This window comes from Pseudopipra pipra, chromosome Z, assembly GCF_036250125.1.
Source record: "Pseudopipra pipra isolate bDixPip1 chromosome Z, bDixPip1.hap1, whole genome shotgun sequence".
NCBI lineage: Eukaryota > Metazoa > Chordata > Aves > Passeriformes > Pipridae > Pseudopipra > Pseudopipra pipra.
Window position 1 is genome coordinate 31385492 of NC_087581.1, and position 24451 is coordinate 31409942.

A 24451-nucleotide genomic window follows, 5' to 3' on the forward strand; every position below is an offset into this window, starting at 1 on the left:
CCAGAATGGCCAGTTTTAAACATCAGGAGACTTCTGACTTATGAAGACTACTGAAATATTTTAGTTTCTGTGGTTTTTAGATAAGATATGTTGGAAAACTTCATCTACTTTAAAAATAAAAACGTCATCAGTAGGAGTAAAACTGTTCTCGCAAATAATAGAGTTTATATGTATTTTTCTCAAAGTACGAATCCAGAAGATTGAACTTCTTAAATTAAATTAATCTGCTTGAGCTACTTTGATTCCTGAATTATTTTTGTTTGTTTGTTTTGAAACAGGAAACTGCATTAAAATGTTTATAAGATTATGATGAAAAAAGTTTATTTAAAGTATATTTTGCATGAATATCTGTGGTGAAAGTCTCAGAAACACCTTGAAGAAAGTGTCATTACTTAGTTTTTGGGTTTCATTTACAGTTAGTGAAACTAATAGAAGACATTGAAATGGCTACTGATTCAGACCTTAGTGCTCGTCCTTCATTCTCTGAAGCTGCTGAAGTCATTGATGATGGTATGTGTTCAGTTAACAGAAAGATAACACATTTGCAATTGAATATTAAACTTGACTGACTTTTAATTACCACTGAAGTTTAATGCAATCTCGTAAGTTGTCACTAAAATATAAACCAAAAATACCAGAGAGATAAATAAAATGAAAGGTTGCAAATCTGACTATTAGGCATATTGCTTTAATAAAAATGCATTTGAACGTATCTATAAGCCTTGATATTTTCCAAAACCATAGAAGTTTAAAAAATATGTATTTCTATTGTAACATGAAATCAGAACATGCTGCTTTTAAGTGCTTTACTCACTGATGTCAAACAATATGAAATTTGTCCCCAGGATTTATTTTTTTATGTATATGAAGTAAGTTTTTTCCTGCATCTTTGGTGGCTATTCAGTTGTAATATCTGTATTTTATTAAAAGCTTACATCAGCTTAACTGTTTGTTAGAGCAGATGTATTGAATGATTTATTGCTTATGTAAGAAACGACTATATTGTACCTCCCTAATTGTAGCTACTGTACTGTGCCAAGAGCATAGTCTAATCTACTTATGGAGTTAACACAAAGCCAAGTGGTAGAACCAAATTATGGCTATATCTATATTCACACCTGAAACAATATTTAAGATGTCCATTAACCTCACACAGAGCAACTCCTGGCTCAGTTCATGTGTGCAGGATTGGTACACACACCACAGCTCTGGAAGTGCCCTTACAGAGAGGCACAGCTGACCCGAGTTCAGGTTGTTACAGGTTTGACAGATGAACTAAAGATGCCAGTAACAGGTATATATGAGTGATAGTTTTTGCATTGAGAGGATTTTCCATTGGCCTACATTGGTTACTGTATTATTTTTTCACAGAATCAGAACGTTGTTTGAGAGGCATGATTTTTGAAGATGTTATAGATGATCAAAAGGAGGGCTTAAACCTTGAGTATCCTGTACCCAGTTATACTCCAGTGGAATTACACACTCCTGCCACTGCAGCCTTGGCTTCTAACTTTCCCAGTGGCATGAAGTCACCTTCTGGTATAATCTTTATTATATATTTTTCCCTTTTGCACCTTCTAAAAATAAGTAAAACTTTTCTTCCTGGTGTAATACTTTTTCATTGCTGTTATATGGGCTGTTACATAATGCCAATTAGCTTATTAAAGTCAGTCATCAGTCTTTCTGGATTGCATTGTTTAGAATGGCTTCACTGATCTGCGCTGATAAGGAGTTTGTGTTACATGACAGAACAGTATCACTAAATTTTGAAAACAGTTCAGCAGTGAATCATACTTACACTCAAATTCACTTTTGTTGGAAGAAAATACCTTTGGGTCTGCTTCTTAAACCCGTCACTGTGCTGAATTGTATTTACTTAATTAAGTGAAGAGGATGTGGTGTCACAACACTCAAAGCTTCCTCCAAAAGCTGTCTTTATCATCTCTGTCATCTTCCTATGTCTAGGGAGGTGAGATCTCAGTTAAATCCAGCCACATCAGCAAAATCAATTGGTTTATTTCACTATAAAGTAACTACTGTTTATGTCCTAAAACATTACTTTATGAAGTCGCATTTCGTTTTGCAAACTGAGAGCAAATTGATTTTTGCAATTAGGAAGACTGTGGTAGCATTGGAAGGAGGAGGAAAAAAAAATCAATCTCTTGCTTGAGTTTAAAAATGTAATGTCTTATTTTCTGCATATTGCCTGCATTGCTTGCAGTCAAGCTTCCAAAAATATTACATACTTTGTAAATGTGAACATGCATTTGATAGCCACATTTGCAGCAATCTGTCTTAAAAGGTGTTAAAACATGGTTCCTGTATCTGCATACAGCACAAGTCAATTTCAAGTGGTATACACACCCAGATTAATTTTGAAAATAGTAATGCGGTTTTCTCTGTAAGTATAAACTTGTTACTTGCAAGCTGAGAAAGCTATAGGTGATACTAAGTTACAACTATAATTTTTTGAGGTGTAGAGTTTAGTTTAGGAGGGAAAGCAGTGCTCTTCCATCCAGGACATCCATACTGCTCTTCAGTTGCATCTCCTGAATTCCAAGCTCCTTCTGCGTTCCTGGCTTCTTCAAGTAAGTGTCAGTTGTTAATTTTCCATGAAACGCTGTATAATTAATTGGAACAGATAATTCCCAGTTAGTTGGTCATGGCAGAAGACTGACAACAGTGATATCATCATCGTAGCAAAACTATTCAAATCATCCAGGGAGTTGTTAATTAGTGTTCTCTGGAGAATCTGTGCTAACCTGACAATCAATGACATGTTCTCTCACAGGCCATTAAGCCTATGTCCAATATGAGTTTATTTTTAATGTCAACATATTCAGGTTGATATATTTTTGTATTTTATCTCACTGGCTGTTTAACATATGTATGATTAGTTTGTGTACAATTGCAAGGATTTTATTAACAAGGATTGTTTCTGTTTCAGGCTCTCACATATGCAGAGATTTACATGATAGGTAAGTATTTTGAGATTGGTTTTTTCGAAAATCTGTTTGTGAAAAAGGAGACTGTCAGGGTGAAGTCATCAGTTCATAAAAATCAAGGCATTCATTTTCAAGCTCAATGAAATCCCTTCTGTTATCTAATTTCAGACATTTTTCTGATTTTTGTAGTGCCTGTTACATTTACTTTATGCAAAAGCCGCAGGAGCATTCAAAGTTCTTTTCTAATTGCAAGTAACAGAGCTGTTAATGTAGATGGTGCTCTTGTCTGTGTGTATTTGTTATTTCTCCTATTTACAAACCTCTCTTTCAAGGAAGTACATGCAACTGCTGCTAGCAGTTGTCTACCAAGGCCAACTATTACCAGAAAGTTTTTAAGGTGTTGCCATATGAAAAGTGTAAAGCAACGAACTGAAGATTTCAAAACTGGAATGAGCCTATGCATTAAATAAAATGGTGTGACATATGTATTTTTTACTATTAGCTGCTGTTACTCTTCTGGATCCAGTTGAGCAGTAGAAAAGAGTAGCTGGCTTTTCTTTCTTCCTGATCGTTCTGCTCCATTACCCACCTTTATTGTTTTGCTTGAAGCATAGCAGTAAACTGAATGGTTTATCTTATTGTTCAAGTAATTTACTGGAACTCCTTGTTGTGACAGAAGTAATTAGGGAGTGATTACTTAAGCTGGAGGATGAGTGTGAGGCAGTAAACTTTAGCAGACAGGTGATTTTTACCCAAAGGAGTAACTTGAAGCAACTAGAGCTTGTAGTCATAAACTATGAGAGTTGTTTTTTCCTGGGAGCAACTGATAAAAAGATAGGAAAGAAATGGGCAGAATTCAGGTAAAACTATCCTCTCACTCACACCGATTCTTGCTCAGAAGATCACTGAGACTGGGGATTCCCTAACCTGGTAGCATCCCATAACCTTATTTCAGCATGTGCAGCAATACAAACCCTGTGGGTGCTCCTGGCTTCCAGCTCAGCCTCCTCTGGGCCAGCCTTGTTCACACACCCCAGTGGAGCTCAGGCATTTCAGCTCTTGATGGGGTCAGACTTCTGGATATATGTTGGCTCAAGTGTACTTGATGACAGCAAAGCTAAGGGGAGGGCTGACACCTTTTTAAGGTGGTACACCTACACACATGGTCTAGGTATTGCTTGTGTGCACACAGTAGAGATGTGGGGAAAGAAAATCCAGTCCAAAGGCTTTGTGTAAAACAACCTGAATATTCTCATTTTAAGCAGGGGAGGAAGGATTTTAGCTTGTTGTTCTCACAGTCCCGTTCTGCATTAAATTGGTAGCATCTTTTTTTTCCTCTACCTAACTTCAAGCTCTTTAGAAGATCCCCTGCAAGTTACTGGTCGGAGTGGTTTTACTGACATTAATGATCCTGTAGTAGAAAGTTACATCCCTCTGCCGGAGCTGGGCTTTACAAAAATACAAGCTAAGACAATCCCTCGGTAATACCATGGCTGTTTTTATTATGTGCTAGTTAAATCATTTTAACCCTCGTTATTTTTCTCATAGCTCATACCCTGTAAATGATGGAAGCAAGTATGTGTTTGAGTTGATGTTAATGGGACTAGTATTAGAACTGTTAATTAGCCACAAATTTACTGGCTTGTAAAACGTGCTTGTTGTTTTCTGTTATTTTGGTTTACCAGGTGTAGGCTGGGGCAGAAATCTCTATATACAGCAGGCTCAGTTCAGCAAAGGGACTGGGACCTTCTAAAACTGTTCTGAAAGACAGAGTAGAAATGTGCTGTCAGTAGCACAGCAGATTCAGAAGCTTCTGGCCCCAAACTCCGGCTTGTTATGCTTCTCTTCCTGATGGAGGTTTCTACACCTCCTGAGTGTCAGTTATAAAATCAGCTGTGTTCTCCCCTGAGAGAGGTCAAAGTGACAGCTGTTTCTTACTCCTGTTTGTGATCTGAACTGCTGACAAAACAAAAAAAATACAGCTGTTAAGGATGCCAGTCTGTTGCACTGGTGCCACAGCTCACACCAGTTTAAGCTCCGGTCCTATTATCTGGATGTAGTTGACAACTGGCAGAAAAAATTTAGGAAACGTTTTGGAAATTACTTGTGTGCCAGGATTTTATGGAGCAAAATTTTGCAGAAGAAAATTTCCCCTCTTGTTCATTACTTATGCTTCCAGCTGAGTCAGAATTTTAAAGGGTTAACAGTATTTTTATTATATCATGTGTAGTTGCCACAGGTTGCAATTTACAGGATGTGCTAGATTATTTCTTATTCACATCTGCTCTCAGGGTTCATGGTTTTGCTGCTGCACATTCTCAAAAAACAGAAAAGGAGAGGAAAGAGATACAAACATGGATGAAAAGAAAGCAAAAGGAAAGAATGAGAGAATATATGAAGAAACTGGAGGAACAAAGACAGAAAGAATGTAATCCATTCAACCTAAGAAAGAATGTGGTAAGAATAATGGGAACTTGAAGAGTAACTGTTACATGTTGTACAAGTGTTGATTATTCAGGTTAGATAGTATAAAGGCTGACAGTCATTTATTTTTTTTTCTATTTTAATATTGGGGGTTTGTATGTAGAATTTTATTTTATTGGAGCTGGACACAGTTGTGTCAGTAGAGATCAGTGAGCAAATGCACCAGTGTTCTTCACAGGCTGCAGTGATGGCAATTGGCAATTGGTTGCAATTAGGACATACAGTCTTTTAACTGTAATGGATACAGCTGTAACAGCCACTGATGAAAGACACATTTTGTCAGGGAGTGAGAGCTACAGTTGCTAAGATGTGTTTACATTTTGTTTCATCTGTATGCCTCCCCAAAAACCTCACTGGATTTAAAAAGCAGAGTTCAAATGCCAGCAATCCTTTAGGAACATGATTAGATACTGAGGGCAGCCATCACCCACACAGAAGTGTGTGCAATTATAAAGGGTTAGCAGTAAATACAAGTTTATAGCCTGATAAATCTCTTCTGATCTGCACTGTGCTGGAAATAACTGGGGGGGGGGGAGGGGGAGTTACAAAAGCCATTCAGAAGTGATTTCCGAATCATTATTAATTCTTAAAACATGCATTTGTCATCTGGCTACCTTTAGGACCTGAAAAGACCCTGCTGAGTCAGGGGAAGCTCTGGGGTTATAGGACGTGAGACATAGTAACAGCAAATATATCCCTACACTTTTTACTTGTTAGTTGAATTTAGGGGATGCTGTAAATACTTCCAGGCAGCAGCTCTGCTGGTTTTAACTCCAAAGTAGCAAACATGTAACACACACAAGTTTCCTGTTACTAAATAATTCAATGTATTCACTTTTAGAAAGAGTAACAGATCTCATCTATTTGAAATACATTATTTCCCCTGGTTTCAAATGGCCCTTCGGAGTGGAGCTGGGCTGCTTTTTTTGTACACCTGTAGAGAGAAGTGATTCAAGAAAAATAGATCCTGCTTCTCTCCCTTTCCTGTGTTGCCAACCCATAAATATATACTTGATGCTTTTGTCATAGGCTTTTCTCCTGAAATCATTAGTGGAGGGATTCTCAGATTTTGGTAGGTGGTTTGGTATGGGTTTTGCTTTTTTTTTCTTTAAGAAGAAAGCACTGAAAAATTCAAATTATACTCTAGCAAACACAGGCCAAAGTACAACCTTGACCTGTTTTTTAAATTAGTCATTATTAGGAACATCATTGATTTTTAGCAGACTTAAAGGCAAGGCCATTTGAAGCTTTGAACTTGAGAGTGAAAACATCTCTCTAGGAATGTTAATGTTTAGAGCATATGACTTATGGAAGATGTGACTGCAAGCTTTCAGTATACTTTTAGAGATTGGAAAGTTATAGAGACAATCTTGCCTGAATTTTCTGGTAGGGCTGTATGCTTTCATACTGTTTTTCATTCTGAAGATGTCTTAAGCAGTAACTTTTAAGTCAAATAAGTATATTTTGAAAGTGAGAGATTGGAGTGAGAGCACAGTACATAGTAAGTTAATGAATTTTATACTTTTTCTTTACACAGCATTATAGTCCTACTTCAAAGGATATTAGAATGTTCCAGAAGAGGAAAGAAGAAAAAGACAAGTAAGTTGCTATAAATATAACTTTTAATCTCCTTATTTATATATTAATCTTTCAGTGTTAAGAAAGAGGTAGTTTTAGCTATCTTGTCTCTGAAACTTCAGATGTCAATGATATGTCAAGATATTTCAACCAAAAGCATAAATAATTGATGTTTGTTTTGCCATTTAGGAAAATCCTGAAATGTTTCATCCTTTGACTGTATTTTTCACTTCCAAATTTCATTGTTTCTTTTTTTTTCCCTAACACCGACTCATTCATTCTGTCAAACCCATTGGTAAGAAATTATTTAACTTTTTGGTAGTGATCTTAAAAGGTTTAGTACATCTTCTGTGAAACTGCAAAAAAAATGTTCTTCATGTAGCCTTACAAGACTCACAAGCCAGCTGCAACGAAATGAGTGAAAGCATAAGGTAATGTATAATATTATTTCTCCATAGAGCCCTGTTATCTGAGCATCACAGAATGAGAATATCACAGGCACTTTCTCTGATGAATGAAATGTTATCTGAAACACCAGCACATGATCATAAAACTTTGTCCAGCACCAGATCACCTCAAGGGTACAGAAGAAGGCATATGGCATCTAGTAAAGGGTAACAGCTCTTAAGCATTAAACCTGCTCTTGTGTCTTGGTGTCTTTACCACACTTGAAATTGTTATGTAGAGGAATGATAGGTGGTAGACAATAGTAAGGATTTAAGCTTTGTTGCTCTGTTTGTGTTTTTTCTTATTTTAGAGGGCGTCTGAACAGTCCTGTTTTGTCAGAAAGGAGCAGAATTGCTGCCAAACCCAGCTTTGGTCAAAGATTATGCCGTGGCACCCCAGGTCTTGGTTTAACACAGTCCCAGGGTAAGAAAGAACTACTCCTTGATGAAAGCCCATGCTGAAGATGATCTTCAAGCTACTGCTGCATTTTTGTGAGGAAGGAACTGTAATACCTGTGTAGAAAATCAGTCTTAGAATCCCGGAAGTCTCCTTTTATGAGGCTTTTGTAACTGTGTTGTCATTGACCTGTTAAATGATGAGAGTTACCTTTCCTTATCACCTCTCTTTAAATCCAAAGTAGCTTAAATTTCCATAGCAAGAGTGCTGGGTAATCCAGGAAGCAAAACTCATAGATGGAAATTTTTAAGCATCTTTGAATATGTTTGATCTGCATTTAAAAGAAGAAATGCTTTCTTTGGCTTTCCAGGAAATGCCTGTATGGCCCTACAGAAAAGTACTTCCAGAGGAAGACCGAGAAATGCTGCAAACTGTCCTGTTGATTCTAGACACTGTAAGTTACATAGAGCAATGACATAGTGCAGTGCAGATACATAATACAGGGGAAAAGTAAGACACAGAGACACATAATACAGAACACTGTATTATGTATCTGCATGTATATATGTATATATATATATGTATTCAGAATGTGTTCTCTTCTTCGGAACGTGGAGATGACTGAGAGGGGACCTCATCAATGTCTATCAGTAGCTGAAGGGAGGGTGCCAAGAGAACAGAGCTAGGCTCTGCTCAGTGTTGCCAAGCAATAGGACAAGGGGCAATGGGCAGAAACTGGAACACAGGAAGTTCCACCTGAATATGAGGAACAACTTCTTTACTGCATGCACTGGAACAGGTTGCCCAGAGAGGTTGTGGAGTCTCCCTCACTGGAAATATTCAAGAACCATCCGGACACAATCCTGTGCCATGTGCTGTGGGGTGGCCCTGCTTGAGCAGGGAGGTTGGACTGGATGACCCACTGTGGTCCCTTCCAACCTTACTCACGCTTTGATTCTGTGAATACATCCTGCCTCAGATACAGCATTAGTTTGGAAGAATAAAAATCATCATTTTCTCCCCTCATAAAAATCCTTTAAAGTAAAATGTTGTGAAATATTTAATCAGTCACCTCTGTTTACTTTCCTGTACTCTGCGTTGGTGAGGCCACACCTTGAGTATTGTGTTCAGTTCTGGGCCCCTCAGTTCAGGAAGGATATTGAGGTGCTGGAGCGGGTCCAGAGAAGAGCAACAAGGCTGGTGAAGGGACTGGAGCATAAGTCCTCTGGGGAGAGGCTGAGGGAGCTGGGGTTGTTTAGCCTGGAGAAGAGGAGGCTCAGAGGTGACCTCATCACCGTCTATAACTACCTGAAGGGAAGTTCTGGCCAGGTGGGGGTTGGTCTCTTCTCTCAGGCACTCAGCAATAGGACAAGGGGGCACGGGCTTAAGCTCTGCCAGGGGAAATTTAAGTTGGATATCAGGAGAAAATTCTTTACAGAGAGAGTGATCAGGCATTGGAATGGGCTGCCCAGAGAGGTGGTGGATTCACCATCCCTGGAGATTTTTAAACGCAGATTGGACGTGGCACTGAGTGCCATGATCTAGTAAATGGACTGGATTTGGACCAAGGGTTGGACTCGATGATCTCGGAGGTCTTTTCCAACCCAATCGATTCTATGATTCTATGATTCTATGAATGGTTTTAGCCAGGTGGTAGTTTCAAGATCTGAAAAAATGTGCTAGATTTCGGTGAATTTCTGAAACACACATTATGAGATCATGAGGGACAGAAGCCTTGAGTGTTTCGTTTGGTTGAAACCTACAAAGAGAAAGTTAATTAGAAGACCAGGACACAAGTATTGTGCCTCTTCCCTGCCTTTCTATTCTGCTTACTCTCTAAGATCTTTAAAATAAAAATCGTCTTTATTAACCATCTGTAAAGTATCTAGAAAAGATATGATTTTTTCATAATGTTATTGTGGAAAAATTTGTGACTGAACAAAAAAATCCTTTTGGATTTTAGTGGTACTTTTTGCCATGCCTATCTTTGTAGGTCTGGATCCACAAAAGTTTCCTCTCATAAATATTCCCTCCTAATCAAAGCCTTTAACAGATATAGAACTTGTTAACAGCAGCAGAATTTCTGATCAGACAGAAAAAGAGTGAGGAGAGAATCAACCTAAAACTTAGGAAATACTGTGGGTCGATTGCATTCTGCCTTACACCAGAATTATACTAGTGACATAATTGGATGGCCAAATGTCAGTGTATTTGAGTTGGCAATGCAGGAAATTGAGAGAAGCAATAGTAAGCAGAAAGGACACTGTTCCTGAATCACTCTACACGTGGAAAGTAATTTTCCTCCTCCTTTCCATACGTTCTCTTTTTAAACTCTGTATACAGGTTGATCTTTTTCTGATTTCCTGGCACCTTCTGTATCTGTTTCTCCAATGTACCCCATCACTGCTAAGCATTTCATTAAAGTTTCATGTCTTCTAAGAGGCACAATCCAGGATTTGTTTAGTTTAGTCCTCTGTCAAATAATGAAGCAATGTCCCTTTTTTGGGGGACTGCGCTGTAGAACCTGGATGCTCTAGACACTGTACATGGTCCTGTTCCACTTTGTGTTCTGCCCTGGGAAGACAGTTCAGAGCACGAGGCTGGAAGGGACCAGCAGCCTTTTCTCACCATCACCCCACATCAGCTCAAGATAGCAGGGCATGCTGTTTTCACATGGATTTACTCACAGCTTTCAGTTCTTAGAACTTGCAGATTCTGTTCTTGGAGAAGTTTAAAGAGATTTAGAAGAAAACAGCAAGAAGCATTACAATGCTGTGGTTGGCCTGTTTTATTCTCAGCTGCCAAGTACGGAGTCAGCAGAACCTCAAAACAAAAGCCCCCACAAGTTACCACTGCAGTTCAGACAGAAGATATTGAAGATATTGATCAAGAGAGTGATCGAGACATAGGAAGTCCTTGGACTGTGCCTGATGATATCCAAAGAATACTTCAAGATGCTCATGACTCCATGTTTCAGGTAGAATTTCTAGTTGTACTAGGAACTATTTGGTACTTGCAATTTAACACTTTCTTTGCTTCTGCTTTATTTAAAATGTGGTTCTCTGTTTTAAATATGTGTATGGGATAGATGCAGGACATAAATGACGGTGCTTCAACTGAAGTACCTTTTGCCTTTACAAGCAAAGTCATTCTTGTGAGCCTTGAAATTGAACGTTCTTTTTAACAACCGCATAGTTACACTGTCCAGGTAACAGACACTGGTTGGAGTGCATAAACAGGAAAACAAATTGCATTTGTTGCAGAATAATCACATAACTTGATTAGGACAAGTTTGAAAAGGGTGGGATTGTTTCTACTGTCCCTGAAAGATGCACTTTTCAGCTCATGTTCTCTCCCTCCCACAGGCCCCTGCAGGGCATGACATGAGTTTCTCTCCTCTGGGCAGTGTCAACACCGACAGCGTTTCTGAAAGCACGGGAAGTATCCTCAGCAAGCTGGACTGGAATGCAGTTGAGGCCATGATAGCAGATGTGGAAGATAAGTGAAAATTTCCCAGCCACTGTGCACTTTCAAACAGTTGCCAGTGTTTGGTTTCAGTAAAAACAATAATTGTTCTACTTAAAATGGATCAAGCCTTGCATTGGCTTCCTTCTTAAGCAGCATGGAAACTCACTGCTTTCAGTCTTGCCTTGGTGAAATTCAATTCCTTAATGTGTAGTTTTCTTTCTATATGTCTTCAGGTCAAGAAGAACTAAATATAGTTGGTAAAGGGAGACGAACACTCTTAAACAGATCCAGGTCAGCTACTTTATGTAGAAACATTCATGTGTACAAAAAATGTTATTCTATTTTAAGAGTACTGCACAACTGTTTTACCTTTGTATTTAATATTTAACATCATTCTGAAGTTATTTTTGTAACATGATGGTTGTGATAAACTGATTTAATAAAAGTGAATTTACTAGTTTCTGCCGTAAATTATTTACACATGGAGCAGTTCCACTGCTGTGTACCACTAGGACTGTATGTGTGCACATGCACTACCCTCATATTTCAAACCCAGCTTACTTGTGCAGTAGTTTAGAGAAATCTTAGAAGAGTTTGAATGACTGAAAGAGGTACAAATAGGCAGCAATAAATGAAATACAGAGTTTTGTTAGGAAAATCAGACAGCAATATAAGACACAAAGGACTGGGTTAAAGAGCAATATCACTGTTCATCCATCTATATGATGGTGCTTTTTTAGAGCTCCTCTAGCAGCCTCCAGAGATCTATGGGAAAATTTCCCATATGTTCAGTGACCATCAAGTAGTCGTCGTAGTCTGAACAGATGCAGTTGTGGTGACTCTTTCCCACCAGCAGTAGTTTTTACTTTTGTAGTGAAGAAATCTGAATTTTTCATGGAAGTCAAAAGTGTGTTAATTTCCAATTACTGCCGTTGAGAACTGTAATAGTTAAAAAAAATAAAAATTTCATATTTCCACATGAAGCTGCATCTTGGCAAACGTCAAAAATAAGGTTCAGAGAAAGGCTGTTACAGTATTACACACACATACCAGGATAGATTTGACAGTTGACTGGCCACATTTTATTATCAGTCCTCAGAATCTGTATCAGCTTCTCTCACAGGAGTGACCAGACTGGAAAACTCGGTCTTGAGTGGGACTATCTCCAAATGGAAAGGGCCAATACCTTCCAAGAGTCACTCCAAAGCATGAAAGACTTTTACTCAAAGTCTTTCTCCAGAGTGGCAGCAAAAAAATCATCAGGAAGTAACTGTGAAAAATATTGTTTTGTCCAAGTATGAAAGTCTCCTTATGACCACAGCCAGCCATGAGAAGGAAGAGAAAGCGATAAGTTCATTTCATTTTAACACTGGGGAAGGAAATACTTCAGGTGCCTCCCTATCCAAAGCATCACAGATCACTGAAACAAGGGCAGAGAGGCAGCCCAAAAACTTCCCAGTCAGAATGTCAGTGCTAAACTCGCGCTTTGCCTGAGATATGATGGCAGCAGGTGCAGTAAAACCCATTGCTAGGGTTGGGTGCTGTAGAAACCAAAGACAAAGACAAAGGTTGCTGGGAACTGCCGCCAGGGCAGTGGGCACTGGGACATGTTGCTTGCATCAGGTGCCATGGGAGTCATCAGAAGGTCCTGTTGCTGAGATGTCTCCCAGAAGGACCCACTGTCAGAGCCAGTGCCGTGGCAGCCTGTGCTGAGCTCTGTTGCTGTGGGCAGTGCCATGGCACAATTTCCTCTTGCTGAGTTTGGGTACCACGACCACCATCACTAAACTGTGTTGCAGAGGTAGGATGCCATGGCAACCAGACACTGAGATATGTTGCTAGGGACCAGTGCCATGGCAACCAGCACTGAGCCCCAGTGCTCAGGGATGGTGCCATGATAACCATCCCATAAACTTGTTGTTAGGGTTGAGTTGCAGAGCAGCTTTCCCTGAGACCCCCTTGCTATGGCCAGATGCCATGGCAACCATCCTTAATACCTGTCGCAAGGATAGAACGCCATGGCAACCATCAAAAGGATTTGTTGATATCGTCAGTTGTCCTTGCAACCCTCCTGAGGTCCATTTCCCAAGGTCCACCTCTGTGGAGCAAGAGATGCTGCAGCAGGATGTAGAGGGGGCTGTGCCCAGGGCTTCACTCCCAGGCAGCTGGTGAGCCCTGAAGAGAAGGGCCAGTAGCACCGAGGACCATCCACCCCCACAAGGAGCCGCTCTACCACCACTGACACTGGGAGGGGCCTCAGGGCCAGGCCAGACCGGCAGCCAGGACTCAGGATAGTCCCTGAGAGGTCTCGGCCCCCTAAATTTAATTGTTGTGCAGTGTGGGTGGCATTGGTATCCCCACCCTTTCCCTGGTGCTAAACCCAGTGATTCCTCATGGCCGCAGCCAAAAGGCTCTGCACTGAAGTAAGCTATGAAACATCAGCTAAAGAAAGATGAATGCATCAATTAGTTAAGAAAAGACATAAGGAAATACAGAGTAGAGAAATGTGGAAAATAGAATATATATAATGTCATGCATACCCAATAAAAATGAGAAATGGAGGAAAAGTATTTTAGAAAGAAGGGTTGATTTTTGGAACAGCTCAAGTCGAACAAGCTATAGCAACTTTCATTTTCCTAAAGCACAGTTATGCTTTTTTGGGGTCTCACCCAATAAAACCCTGAACTTCCTTTAGCAGTCTAGTAGTGCGACATTTTCATCTGAAAGATATTGAAATTTCACAATTAAACATGCTTATGTTTGATCTTTGGTTTCTTTAGTGTTTTCAGCTTTAGAAACCCAAAAGCAACTTATTTCAGGAAAGAACTTTCTTGCAGGAAGTTAAAAAAAAAAACAGAACCAAAACCAACCAACCAAACAAAAACCAACCCCACAAACCATACCCTAAAAAAGGATATTGAAGACAACACCCACCATCAACCTAATAATCCCAAGGAAACACAAGAATTAAAATAAGATGAAAAAGACCAAGCTACAAAAATAAGAACATACCACTTCAATAGTTTTTGTTCTTTAATATGAATCTTTATGATTAAGGGACTCAGAGAGTAATAAAGAAATTGCTGTTTACCACTGGCTGACATGAGTTATGCAGCTTCAGCAGAACTGCATCTCTAAGCCAGAGCTCTGACTATTTAAACTGAGACTACTGAAAAGATGTAAAACTGTGAAAACAGAGTTGAACATACACAGGGCTGGCCTTTATGTTTTAGTTTCAAAACCAGTGACCAGTAAAGAAGGAGAAATAGGTATTTTCGAGGGGAACCTACAAGGGAAGGTGGTTGACTTCCAGGCTCCTTAGCTCCTCAACCTCAGGCTCACACCTTCTGAAGGTGGAAGAGAGTGTCTTCAGTTGTGGAACAAGAAATTGTGTGTGGCACTGGAACATGTACACAAGCTAAATCTGCACTATGATTTGTAAAATTTTGTAAGAAAAAGGAACAAAACTCCACCAGTACCTACTACCCAAACAATAAATACAACCCTGAAATTTGCCTTTAAAGTCACATTGTGAGCTTCAGGTAAGACAGAAGAGGTAAGGCACCAAAAGACTACCCTGATTCTCAACTGGAAATTTTTTAAACACACTGAAGTAATGGAAAGTTTTTTTCTTTTTCTGATGTAGAGAGACAGAACAAATAGATGGAAGGAAAGTTCAGAAACTACACAAATTTGAAAAGGGCCTGCTCAGAGAAATACATGACTTGTTATGACCAGCTATGTGCACCCTCCTAAAAATCCGTGGTGTGACATTTAAGGAAGTGGCCTGAGTGGGTTTCTCAGTCAACACCTAAAAATCAAAGGTAGGAAAAATTTACACTAATCATGGAGGATCCTATAATTATTGGTTGCATAAAGAGAAAAAGTGTGTAGAAGCCTGTACACGGTTGGTCTGGAAAGTTTGGTCAAGATGGCTTCAAGGCTGAACACAGACTTTGTAACAACTTCTGCACCAATTATTTCATGTGGATGTCAATACAAAGGGGAGGAAAGGAGTCCTCTCTCTCTGGTAACAGCAGTACTTTTGGACAGCAAATGAAAAGAATTGATGAGGAGTGATCCAAAACATAGAACTTGAATCTGACTTGCAGGTTTGTATTGTGGAGATGAAACAGTAACATTCAGAACTGCAGTGATGCATCACACCGGAGGTGTTTGAGGCTGACCTTGAATCTGAAAGTCCATCTCCACATGGGACTGTTCAAAATAAAAAAGCTCCATAAACATGAAACAAATGGCTCTCCTCAAGGAATCATTACACTTTGTTTGCCTGTGCACACAGAATACATTTAGTCTAAGAAGGAAACGCAAACCCATTGAATGTCTCCCTCCACATATGTATTTCTGGCTTACAGGCACTTAAGTGCAGTTAAGCAATATTTTTGTACAACCATAAATCCTAAGGAGAACAAAATAAGCAAAATAAGAGATTGAGAAAAAGATTGTTTCCCAAAGAAAACCTGTCTTCAGTCTGTGCTTCGGAAGTCAGAATGAGAAGCAGATGATCCACTGTATGGTTTCTCAAAAATAAATTACACGTAGTGACAAAATTGGGCTGTCCAGCACATTTTCTAGCCTTCTGTAGTTGGGAAGAGAATTACAAATAAGGGATAGGTAAAACAAATTCAGAGGGTATTCGGGGAGAAGGGGAAGGAGGAAGTGCATTGAAAGGCAGCTGATTCCTTAAACAACAGTGTTCAGGAGTGAGGTTTACAGCCAACACCAGCATAAGTGGTACCCACCCAACATGGTTTAAGTGCTTGTTACTAAAGCTTCCTGTAAGACAGAGGCTGCAGGACAGGCACAGCAGTAGGATCCTTTTAATAACCAGTCCCCTGGGCAGGTGGGGATGGAAATCACCTTTCTAGGTTTTAGGAAGCAGGCTCTTGTTTCAAAACAGAAATAGGAGCCTTTCAACACAGCTGCACCAAGTACAGCGATGGAGAAAAGCTCTTTCGATTTCTTTAAATAGTCACTGGAATAATGAGAAATAGTTGCCACTCTGTGTCAGAAACTGTAACTGGGACAGTCAGTTATGTGGTGACATCCCTCTTCGACTCCAGTGTAGATTCCCTCGCCTGGATGGACAATTGCCAAGTGCACATGACTGGCGTTGGTGGCCCAAGCTATCGCTGTTCCATGCGGGATAAACCCTCTGCTCCCACCCCATCGGTGCCCATCAAGCCAACCCACAACCTAAGGATTGTTTTGAGGAGGGTACTTGACCCAGGAACTCGGGTAGCTGTGAGCAGTGTATGCAGCTGCATGAGTGCCAAGAAAAAGTATTCCTTTCAGAGAACTCCAAAATTTGGTGCAAAACTGCACCTGAATAATGTAGAAATTAGAAATTATGTAGTTATGTCTGATGGGATGAACACACACTGGCAAGAATTCTCCCAGAATAACCCAAAAGTGTATTCCCTGGATGGCTTACAGGTGCCCCGGGCATAATTTGAGCAGTGTGAGCACAGTGGGAAAGGGATCAACAAAGTGTATGCATACTCTAAGATAAAAACTTGCAAATTTCATTGCGGAAGGGTCCAAACTGAACTCTTAAAACATTTATTTTAAATAAATGAAATATGAAAATACTATGAACTTATTTGTATATAACAATAACACTTTAATATTTAGTCAAGGAACCATGAAATCTAAAAACTTACTACTTACATTAAGAACTCTCCCATTACAACTCAGTACTTCAATGATGACAAATTCTCTCATGGGTATGGAAGCGCTAAAACGATCATGGTGTGGCTCTTTGGTGAGTGGAAGAAAACTAGGATATAGGAATTGTGGCTTGGACTCTTGCTATTGGTAGGGCATGAGACTTCAGGAGTGTTGGGCACATAGAAGAGCAGTAGGCATTTGTTTGAATTCAGCATCACTTGTACCTGCCTGGGGCTCAAAGCTGTACAGTCAGGATCAGATGAGCTGATCCATTCACTTCCCTGGAACAGTATTGACACCTGCATTTGGCAGAATGCCCTGCTGTTAACTAGCACCACATGAGTCTGACTAAACTAAAAACTTCATTTGCAATGAGCCACAAAAACATTTAAGAACTATTTTAGTGCTACAAGGTATTTCATGTTCAAGCTAGTGTTTAGTACAACCCAATTATTCCACAGTAACAATATTCTCACTAGTGACACCACAACAGCAAAACAAAGGCTAAAGTTTGACTCAAATTTTAAAAACTTAAACAGCTTTTTTTAATGGCCACACCTCACTAAAATATTTATGTTGAATATTTCCCATGCCTACTTTATACACATTAGAGCTGTTAATATAAGCAATAAAGAACCTCAAAAATACAAAAGGGCATTACTGAATCATTTAAAAAAATACTTATTTATAATTACAGTTTTGTCAAAAACTATCGTGATCTTGTATAGCTGCAGAGATAATGAAAATATTCAAGAATTATTCTGCAATTTTACAGTACTGAAGTGGAAGATTAAAAATAATAATTTCATTCTTATTTAGATTATGGAAGTGTCTGTGTTTTCTTAAAAAGTACAATATGGCTAGTGCTAATTCTAAAAGCTTGACAATATCCCCTTTTTCGGTAAGCTACTGCAACAAGCTCCATGTACAGATCCTGTACTCAAAGCAAGAAAGCAAGAAGAATAAAAGAGTCAATAATCTTATAGTCACGTATGTAAAAATCGGTAGCCATACAGTGAAAAAATACTACAAAGCTTTGTCAATACAAAGGAGTATAATCGTGTCACTGCATCAATTACTGCACTGCAGCACTTAAACAAAAAGCAAAACAAAACCAAACACCTTTTTTTTTTTCCCCCACAATATACAAAAACACTTATCCTGGTGCACGTTGTTGCTGACAACGTGGTTCATGTTGGTAACATCGCAATTGCTACCCCAAGGCTGAGCACTGCACTGATGCCAACTGCAGCCTCGGGCACTCGACCTCCTGCTCCTGAAAATCGCCAGCCCATGTTACACACAGTAAATAGGAGTTTGTTTACCAAAACCGAGCACTGCAACCTCTTCCTTTCACAGCACGTAACTGCAATATTTGTGACTGGCAAAACAAAACTAGGTATTACTCTGGGTAGTTCAGGAGGGTAAAATTCAACTCTTAATTAGTAAGAATCATATTCAATTTATTTAATAATCTAAAATCAGTTTTATAACTGTAAATTATATAACAGCCATCAGATCCCATCAAGGAGCACTTGGCATATCACACAATATAGTAATAGTCTAAATCCCCTCAACTAAGACAACTTTAGCCTTCAGGTTTCCATTGTTTAATCATAATTTCTTTCTGATAATTTTATTCCAATAAATACCAAGCACATTGAAATAAAACCCCGTCTTTGCTACTGTAAAAGCCAGAAAAGTATTTATGAACAAAGAAATATTTGTATTAACTATTAAAGATAAGATGCTTTAATATAAATCGCATCAGAGATGACTAACAGACAATTTCATTTTACATTGCAACTGTATGAAATCCTTGTTTTTATCACCTGGGAGTTTCCTTGTGAAGTATTTTCACCTCTTTTTAGTAATAACATGTGACATGCTATATAACCCCTCCATTCTCTGAGTCTCCCGCTATAAAAGCTGCATCTGGTCCTGAGAAATACAGTCTTTCATTGTTTGATACAAAAATGTCTCACTTCCAGTGTTGCAGAGGAGTGACTTGTACTTTTACTTCTCTCTACTTTAACAATATCTATCTTAGCCCAAGAGGTGGTCTTTCATACAGTGAAGAAAACACTATCAACTGTGAAAACAAAGAGGTGCTAAAAATATTTCTGTTCAGAAAAATTCCAGTGATGAAACAGCGAAAAGGCATTTCCTATAGGAACAACTTACTAACTGGATTCTGAGGAGTTATTAATAATTTGTTTAATGTGAGTTTTCTGTACTTAAGAATATTTTGGAATACTGTTACTATTCCTCACAAATTGACTAAAGTATTAGAATTCTGCAAGTTAGTTTCATAAAAACAGCATCCTACCATATATTAAATTTGCAAAAGAAACAAAACATAATAGAAAAAGAATAACGTGTTGAGGAACATCTGTTTTCGATAAATACATTTGAAAAGACAGCAGGGTTTAATAGTCCCCTAAGAAGTTTAGCTGTTTTAGACTTTTTTCCTGTTTGCAAATATGCTGCTTTTCTTACTTTCTAGGAAGACAAACTGCTTACGAAAGGTTGTGGCAAGGCAGTTGAAGCAAATGCTTCTGGAAGATTTCAGTAGCATTTTTTCAATTTACAAAACGTGAAAACATCTTTCAATTAGTAAAAAAAATAGTCTAATATACAAACTTCTTTTTTTTTTTTTAAATTCATTTGTGAAGGAATGTAGTGTAATTAGCCAGACTCATACCCATTCACTCCTCAGATACTGGTAGAGATCTCCTCTTGACACAAACCTCTCTATATTAACACAGAGAAATGCACACATGGCCAGTTTGCCCAAGCAGAATAGTCATTCAGCTTTCCCCAGATTTGAACTACCATAAATTACCATTTGGACAGCATTAGAAAGAAATTGAAGCATACAAGGAATAAACTATAGTTTCTTTTTATATCAAAATGTACTCTCGAAAATGTGTTTGGCACAGTGCTAAATCATATAGTTAATACTAAATATTGCAGGATACAATAAAACCCTGGAGTTAACTTGTGTTTATACCCTTTCAGGGATAAAAATAAAAAGATACCAATTATTCAGAAGTCAGCCTATACAAACTGTATAAACAATATTTTATGTCTTGTTTTGAAAACCACTGATATAGTAAATTTTACATAAAAGACTGCAAAATAATATAAATGGATTTAAACAGATCTTTACAATAAGAAATTCAAATGGAAACAGACAAGTAACAAAGAGAAGTAAAAAAATTTATTGCAGTACTCGTTCCACCAGATTTGCTGGGGATCCCTTTTCTTGTATTATTTCAGGGTGACCTAATACATCAAAATCTACATTTACAAAAACTCCTCCTGCAGATAGGTCATAGATACTGCATGCTTTTTTTTTCTTTCCTTTTTTTTTTTTCTTCAACAGAATAAATTATATATCCAGGAGATTCTGCCATTTTACAGCCTGGTAAAACAATGCTTTCCTGGAAACTGGGCTAAGCTAAAGAAAGCCATCCGCTGCTAGGTTAAACTCCAAGAACACTTTATTAAGAACATTAACAGACTAATTTCCAACATTCACTTGTTTATTTTTTTTAAACAGAAAGGTTTTTTTTTTTCAAGATATAAACAATTTTTTTGTTAAACTATAATACAGTGGGAGTAAAAATGAACTGAGAAGTTTCTGCTGCACAACAGCGAAGGAAGCTCCCACAAAAATGTTTACCAAACATTTCCTTCTTTTTTCCCCGCGTCCCAGGTTCCATTCTTACTCTTCATTTAACTGATTTTTTTTTTTTTGCCAGAAAGTTGATATTTCAAGTTTTTTCTGTTATTTCATTTCCTGTAAATTTGGCTGCATGTACAAATTCATTAGCTGGAAGTTCCATCCTTGGCGGCATACAGCGATCGTAAAGTCTGCACAACTTTATTAGTCAGCTTATTAGCACTCGTTAGAGCAATTTTTTTGTAAATAATGTCTGACTCTTTAATAGTGTCTACCCAAGGCACCAGTTTGCGGCCATCACGGCGCTTAGCCTCAGTCCAGGAGCCACTGTAGGAGCCTGCCATCCACTGAACACTGAAGCCATTGCTGGTTTTCTGTACTACTCTTGCAATTTGTGGTCGGTCTTTGTACTTTGGACAGCAAATAGCGATGACATCCATGACATCAACACTTTCATTCATCTGTGCTGCCAACTCCGTAGAGTCTGAATTTCGTTTTGACCTTCTCAATGACTAAAACATTGGGGGGAAAAAAGACCAAGTGTTACACAAAAGAACTTTAGTGAAATTATTGCTTTTATTGCTTTTAATCCCTTGACGCCGGGAGTTGGGATTTCCCGGCACACATTCCATTGCCGGCAATGAGACGCACCGCGACCGCCAGCGCCAAGGGGTTAACATATCCTTGTAAAACCACATACTCTTAATTTGTACCCGTGTCTTTATCTCTTATTGATATATAAAATTATATATACACATGAATCATAAAGCTACATAAAAACTTGGCAACAATAAAAAGGATAACACACAGTACATTCCAAAGGAAAATTAATAACTTTTTATACGGGATAAATCTCATTTTCTAGTTTGGTTTTTTTTTTATTGTCTTTTCTGTTAAACTTTCTACAAAAGTTGTATAAACGGTTAAGTAGAGAATCTCTATCTACAAAATGCTTTTTTCATGTGGATTACATTACTTGGTGTACATTTAATATAATAAACTGACAATATAAGCACATAAAAATCATTTTACGTAATACGCTGCGAAATACGTTGACTCCTCCTCCGCCTCACCCCTGAAGTGCCTCCTCCTCTATCCTCCCCATCACTTTCATCGTCCTCTGTCTCAGCTGCATTGTTTTTAGGGCTGCCTCCTCCAAGCAGCGAGGTAATTGCTTTGTTCCGAGCATTTGTGCTAGCTGACACCTCTCCATCTTCTTCCTCTTCATCAGGATCCAAATGTTCCATAAGGAGCTTGAACTATTAAAAAAAAGATTAGTCCACATTGTAACTTTAAAAGTAGACGTTTATGTCACATAACATTAAGGATGAAACAAATAGCAACATAAAGAAACAGAGTAAAACAAACCACAGGCAACTTCAAACACAAACAGCTTATGTTTTGTTCTACAAACTTAACTTCGCTATCTTTTTTTTAGTAGATACATAAAATTTCTTCCTGCATTTTCAAAATGGCAAGTTTTCTCAATTGTAATTGGGAGAGGGGGAACAGCTAATAAACTACACCTAGTCTCTGCTCCCATGATGGAAACAGACAGGGATAAAGTGAACAAATTATACGGGAGCGATACACAAGATGGATACCTGAAACTAGAAAATACTCCATAAAGGTGAATATTCTTTAGCTGAAATTACTTTGCTTTGTGTTTAAACTCATTAGAAGTCTTTGAAATAGTCCTGCTAAACATCCTGAAAGGAAGGTCAGCATATCACATCAGATGACTAGGAACTTAAAATTTTGAAATGTTCATCCATACATCAGCATGTACTTTCAAGTTTATACTGTATTACCTAGTTTGAAAGGATTTCAGGTTTTGTGCAAAGCAACTTTACTTACATCTAAGTACTGTTTTACTATACTCCTCTTCACTTCTTCAGTGATCTTGGAATTAGCCATATCACTTCGCAGAAAATCCAAAGTTTGTTTTGGATGGAAATGCACTCCTGTCTTCCTGTTTATAGCTTTATCATAAACTTTTGCAGATTCAGATGGAGAATATTTTTGAATTTTACTGTTTAAAGAAAACAGTGGAGAAGAGCTTTTAAGGGAAGTCCAGAGTAATTTGAACAAAGAGCTTTAAAAATCTTCAACTAGTTGTATTTTAATAATTCCATATACAATAGACAACATAGTAAGAAATGAAATCATTGCTTTTTCTAACTCAGAGTTCCATTACCTTCAACTTAACACATTTGGTTTCTCTTTTACAAAAATCTATTGCTTAAACAAGTAGTTATGATCAACTTAAATAAAATATCTCCCAAACCTAATCCTTACAAATAACTCACTGCATAATGAGTCATCTATTATCTAAATAGCCTTACCTATCAGAGAATCCACAGAGGTTCTTTAAATGCTGTTTCAGCATCAAAAGTAATAATATGCCTTGGGAGACATTAGCAAATTCAATTAAAGGAGCTGAATTTTCAGGTAAACATTTCATCACAGCATTTATGTCATTTTCTTCATCAGAATCTGAATCAGAGTCCACTCGTTTCCGTAACCTCCGAGGCTTAGAAGCTTCCTCCTCACTTTCGCTGCCACTGTTACTGTCACTCTCACTCTCCTCATCTGATGAAGGCTTTCTTTCCTTTTTTTTGTCTTTCACCATAGACTGCAAGGCAGAGGAGTTAACACACATTCCAAAATTAGAGTAAGTACCATGTATGTTTCTAAAAAAATCTTTTCAAAATCATTACTGGCATACATAAGCAAGAATTCTCTGAACAAGATTATTAATTTATAACTTGATAATTTTGAATTTCTTTACGGCAAAAAGATACTGAAAAATTTATCCAAAGCCTAGAGTTTTTTTGCAAGGAACTGAAACAACAAGCATTCACATGACATGATATCCTTAAAAGACTGCTTAAGTTTATTAGCAGTTACAGTAAAATATGACAGAAGGCCAAACACAATAAATCAGAAAGAAAATTCTGTTTTTCTTTCACCTGGATGCTATTTCTGTGTGTCATGGAAATTTCCACACATACTTTGGTATAGACTAGTCCAAGATGGTTTAAATCCTCGTCTCTTAAAATTTTATGACACTAACTACACTGCTGAGCAAACTGATCATAGACAGTATTAATAATAACAATCCATCGCCCCACCCCTAGAGGTGTTTATCTAATCCCTGGACGTGTTCAAGGCCAGGCTGGATGGGGCTCTGAGCAACCTGGTCTAATGAAAGGTGTCCCTGCCTATGAGAGGGGGCTGGAACTAGGTGATCTTCCAACCCAAACCATTCTATGATTCTATTATTAATTCTACTACTTGTAGAGCTACAGAATTTCATATGTGCATTACTACTGCACATGGTACGATTTTTCATGACATAGACAATAACGTGTCCTAACCAGGATCTTATCCTTTCTATGCTGGGTGCTACACACTGGTCCTCAGTTACAAGAATGTGCTTTCTAGCACGTCTCTTTCTAGCAGATTAAAAATCAACTTCAGTAGGGTAAGAGTCCAAAGCAATGTACTTTCCAGGCACTGTATGTTCAGGCATCAATTCTGACTGGACATTCTAGAAAGAGGTTTGACTCCTGACAGTTTGCACCTTCTACTGTTAAAAGTTGTTCAGGAAAGAAAGACACTGAAATCTTTAAGAAGCAGGGGCTTTTTAATTACAGGGTTGTGTATTGCCATAACAACAGATACTTATCATGATTCAGGTTCTTATGTGTTGCCTTAAGAAATATTGCCCACCTCTCTCTTGTAATAAACT

General features: G+C 38.2%; 2 protein-coding genes across 15 annotated transcripts in view; one reads left to right on the forward strand and one right to left on the reverse strand.

The window, feature by feature from the left end:
• CPLANE1 (ciliogenesis and planar polarity effector complex subunit 1) overlaps positions 1-11778 on the forward strand; it is a 56208-nt gene extending 44430 nt beyond the window's left edge. For 4 of the 8 annotated variants that reach the window (XM_064643001.1, XM_064643002.1, XM_064643005.1 and 1 more), the window contains 12 exons: positions 417-510; positions 1372-1539; positions 2475-2588; positions 2948-2978; positions 4298-4426; positions 5237-5402; positions 6967-7028; positions 7466-7621; positions 7765-7877; positions 8221-8304; positions 10649-10827; positions 11216-11778. In XM_064643001.1, coding sequence (XP_064499071.1) covers positions 417-510; positions 1372-1539; positions 2475-2588; positions 2948-2978; positions 4298-4426; positions 5237-5402; positions 6967-7028; positions 7466-7621; positions 7765-7877; positions 8221-8304; positions 10649-10827; positions 11216-11356 — 1437 coding nt within the window. In that variant the 3' untranslated portion in view covers positions 11357-11778. The remainder of the gene's footprint in view (positions 1-416; positions 511-1371; positions 1540-2474; positions 2589-2947; positions 2979-4297; positions 4427-5236; positions 5403-6966; positions 7029-7465; positions 7622-7764; positions 7878-8220; positions 8305-10648; positions 10828-11215) is intronic. The other 4 variants (XM_064643004.1, XM_064643008.1, XM_064643007.1 and 1 more) reach the window with 4 other exon arrangements.
• Positions 11779-18451: 6673 nt separating this feature from the next.
• Positions 18452-24451, reverse strand: part of NIPBL (NIPBL cohesin loading factor) — a 162531-nt gene continuing 156531 nt past the window's right edge. For 6 of the 7 annotated variants that reach the window (XM_064643011.1, XM_064643017.1, XM_064643014.1 and 3 more), the window contains 4 exons: positions 23043-23332; positions 22555-22729; positions 21771-21956; positions 18452-21209 (listed from right to left, as the gene is read on the reverse strand). In XM_064643011.1, the coding sequence (XP_064499081.1) occupies positions 20844-21209; positions 21771-21956; positions 22555-22729; positions 23043-23332 (1017 nt within the window). In that variant the 3' untranslated portion in view covers positions 18452-20843. Of the gene's footprint in view, positions 21210-21729; positions 21957-22554; positions 22730-23042; positions 23333-24451 lie in introns of all 7 variants that reach the window. The other variant, XM_064643012.1, reaches the window with a different exon arrangement.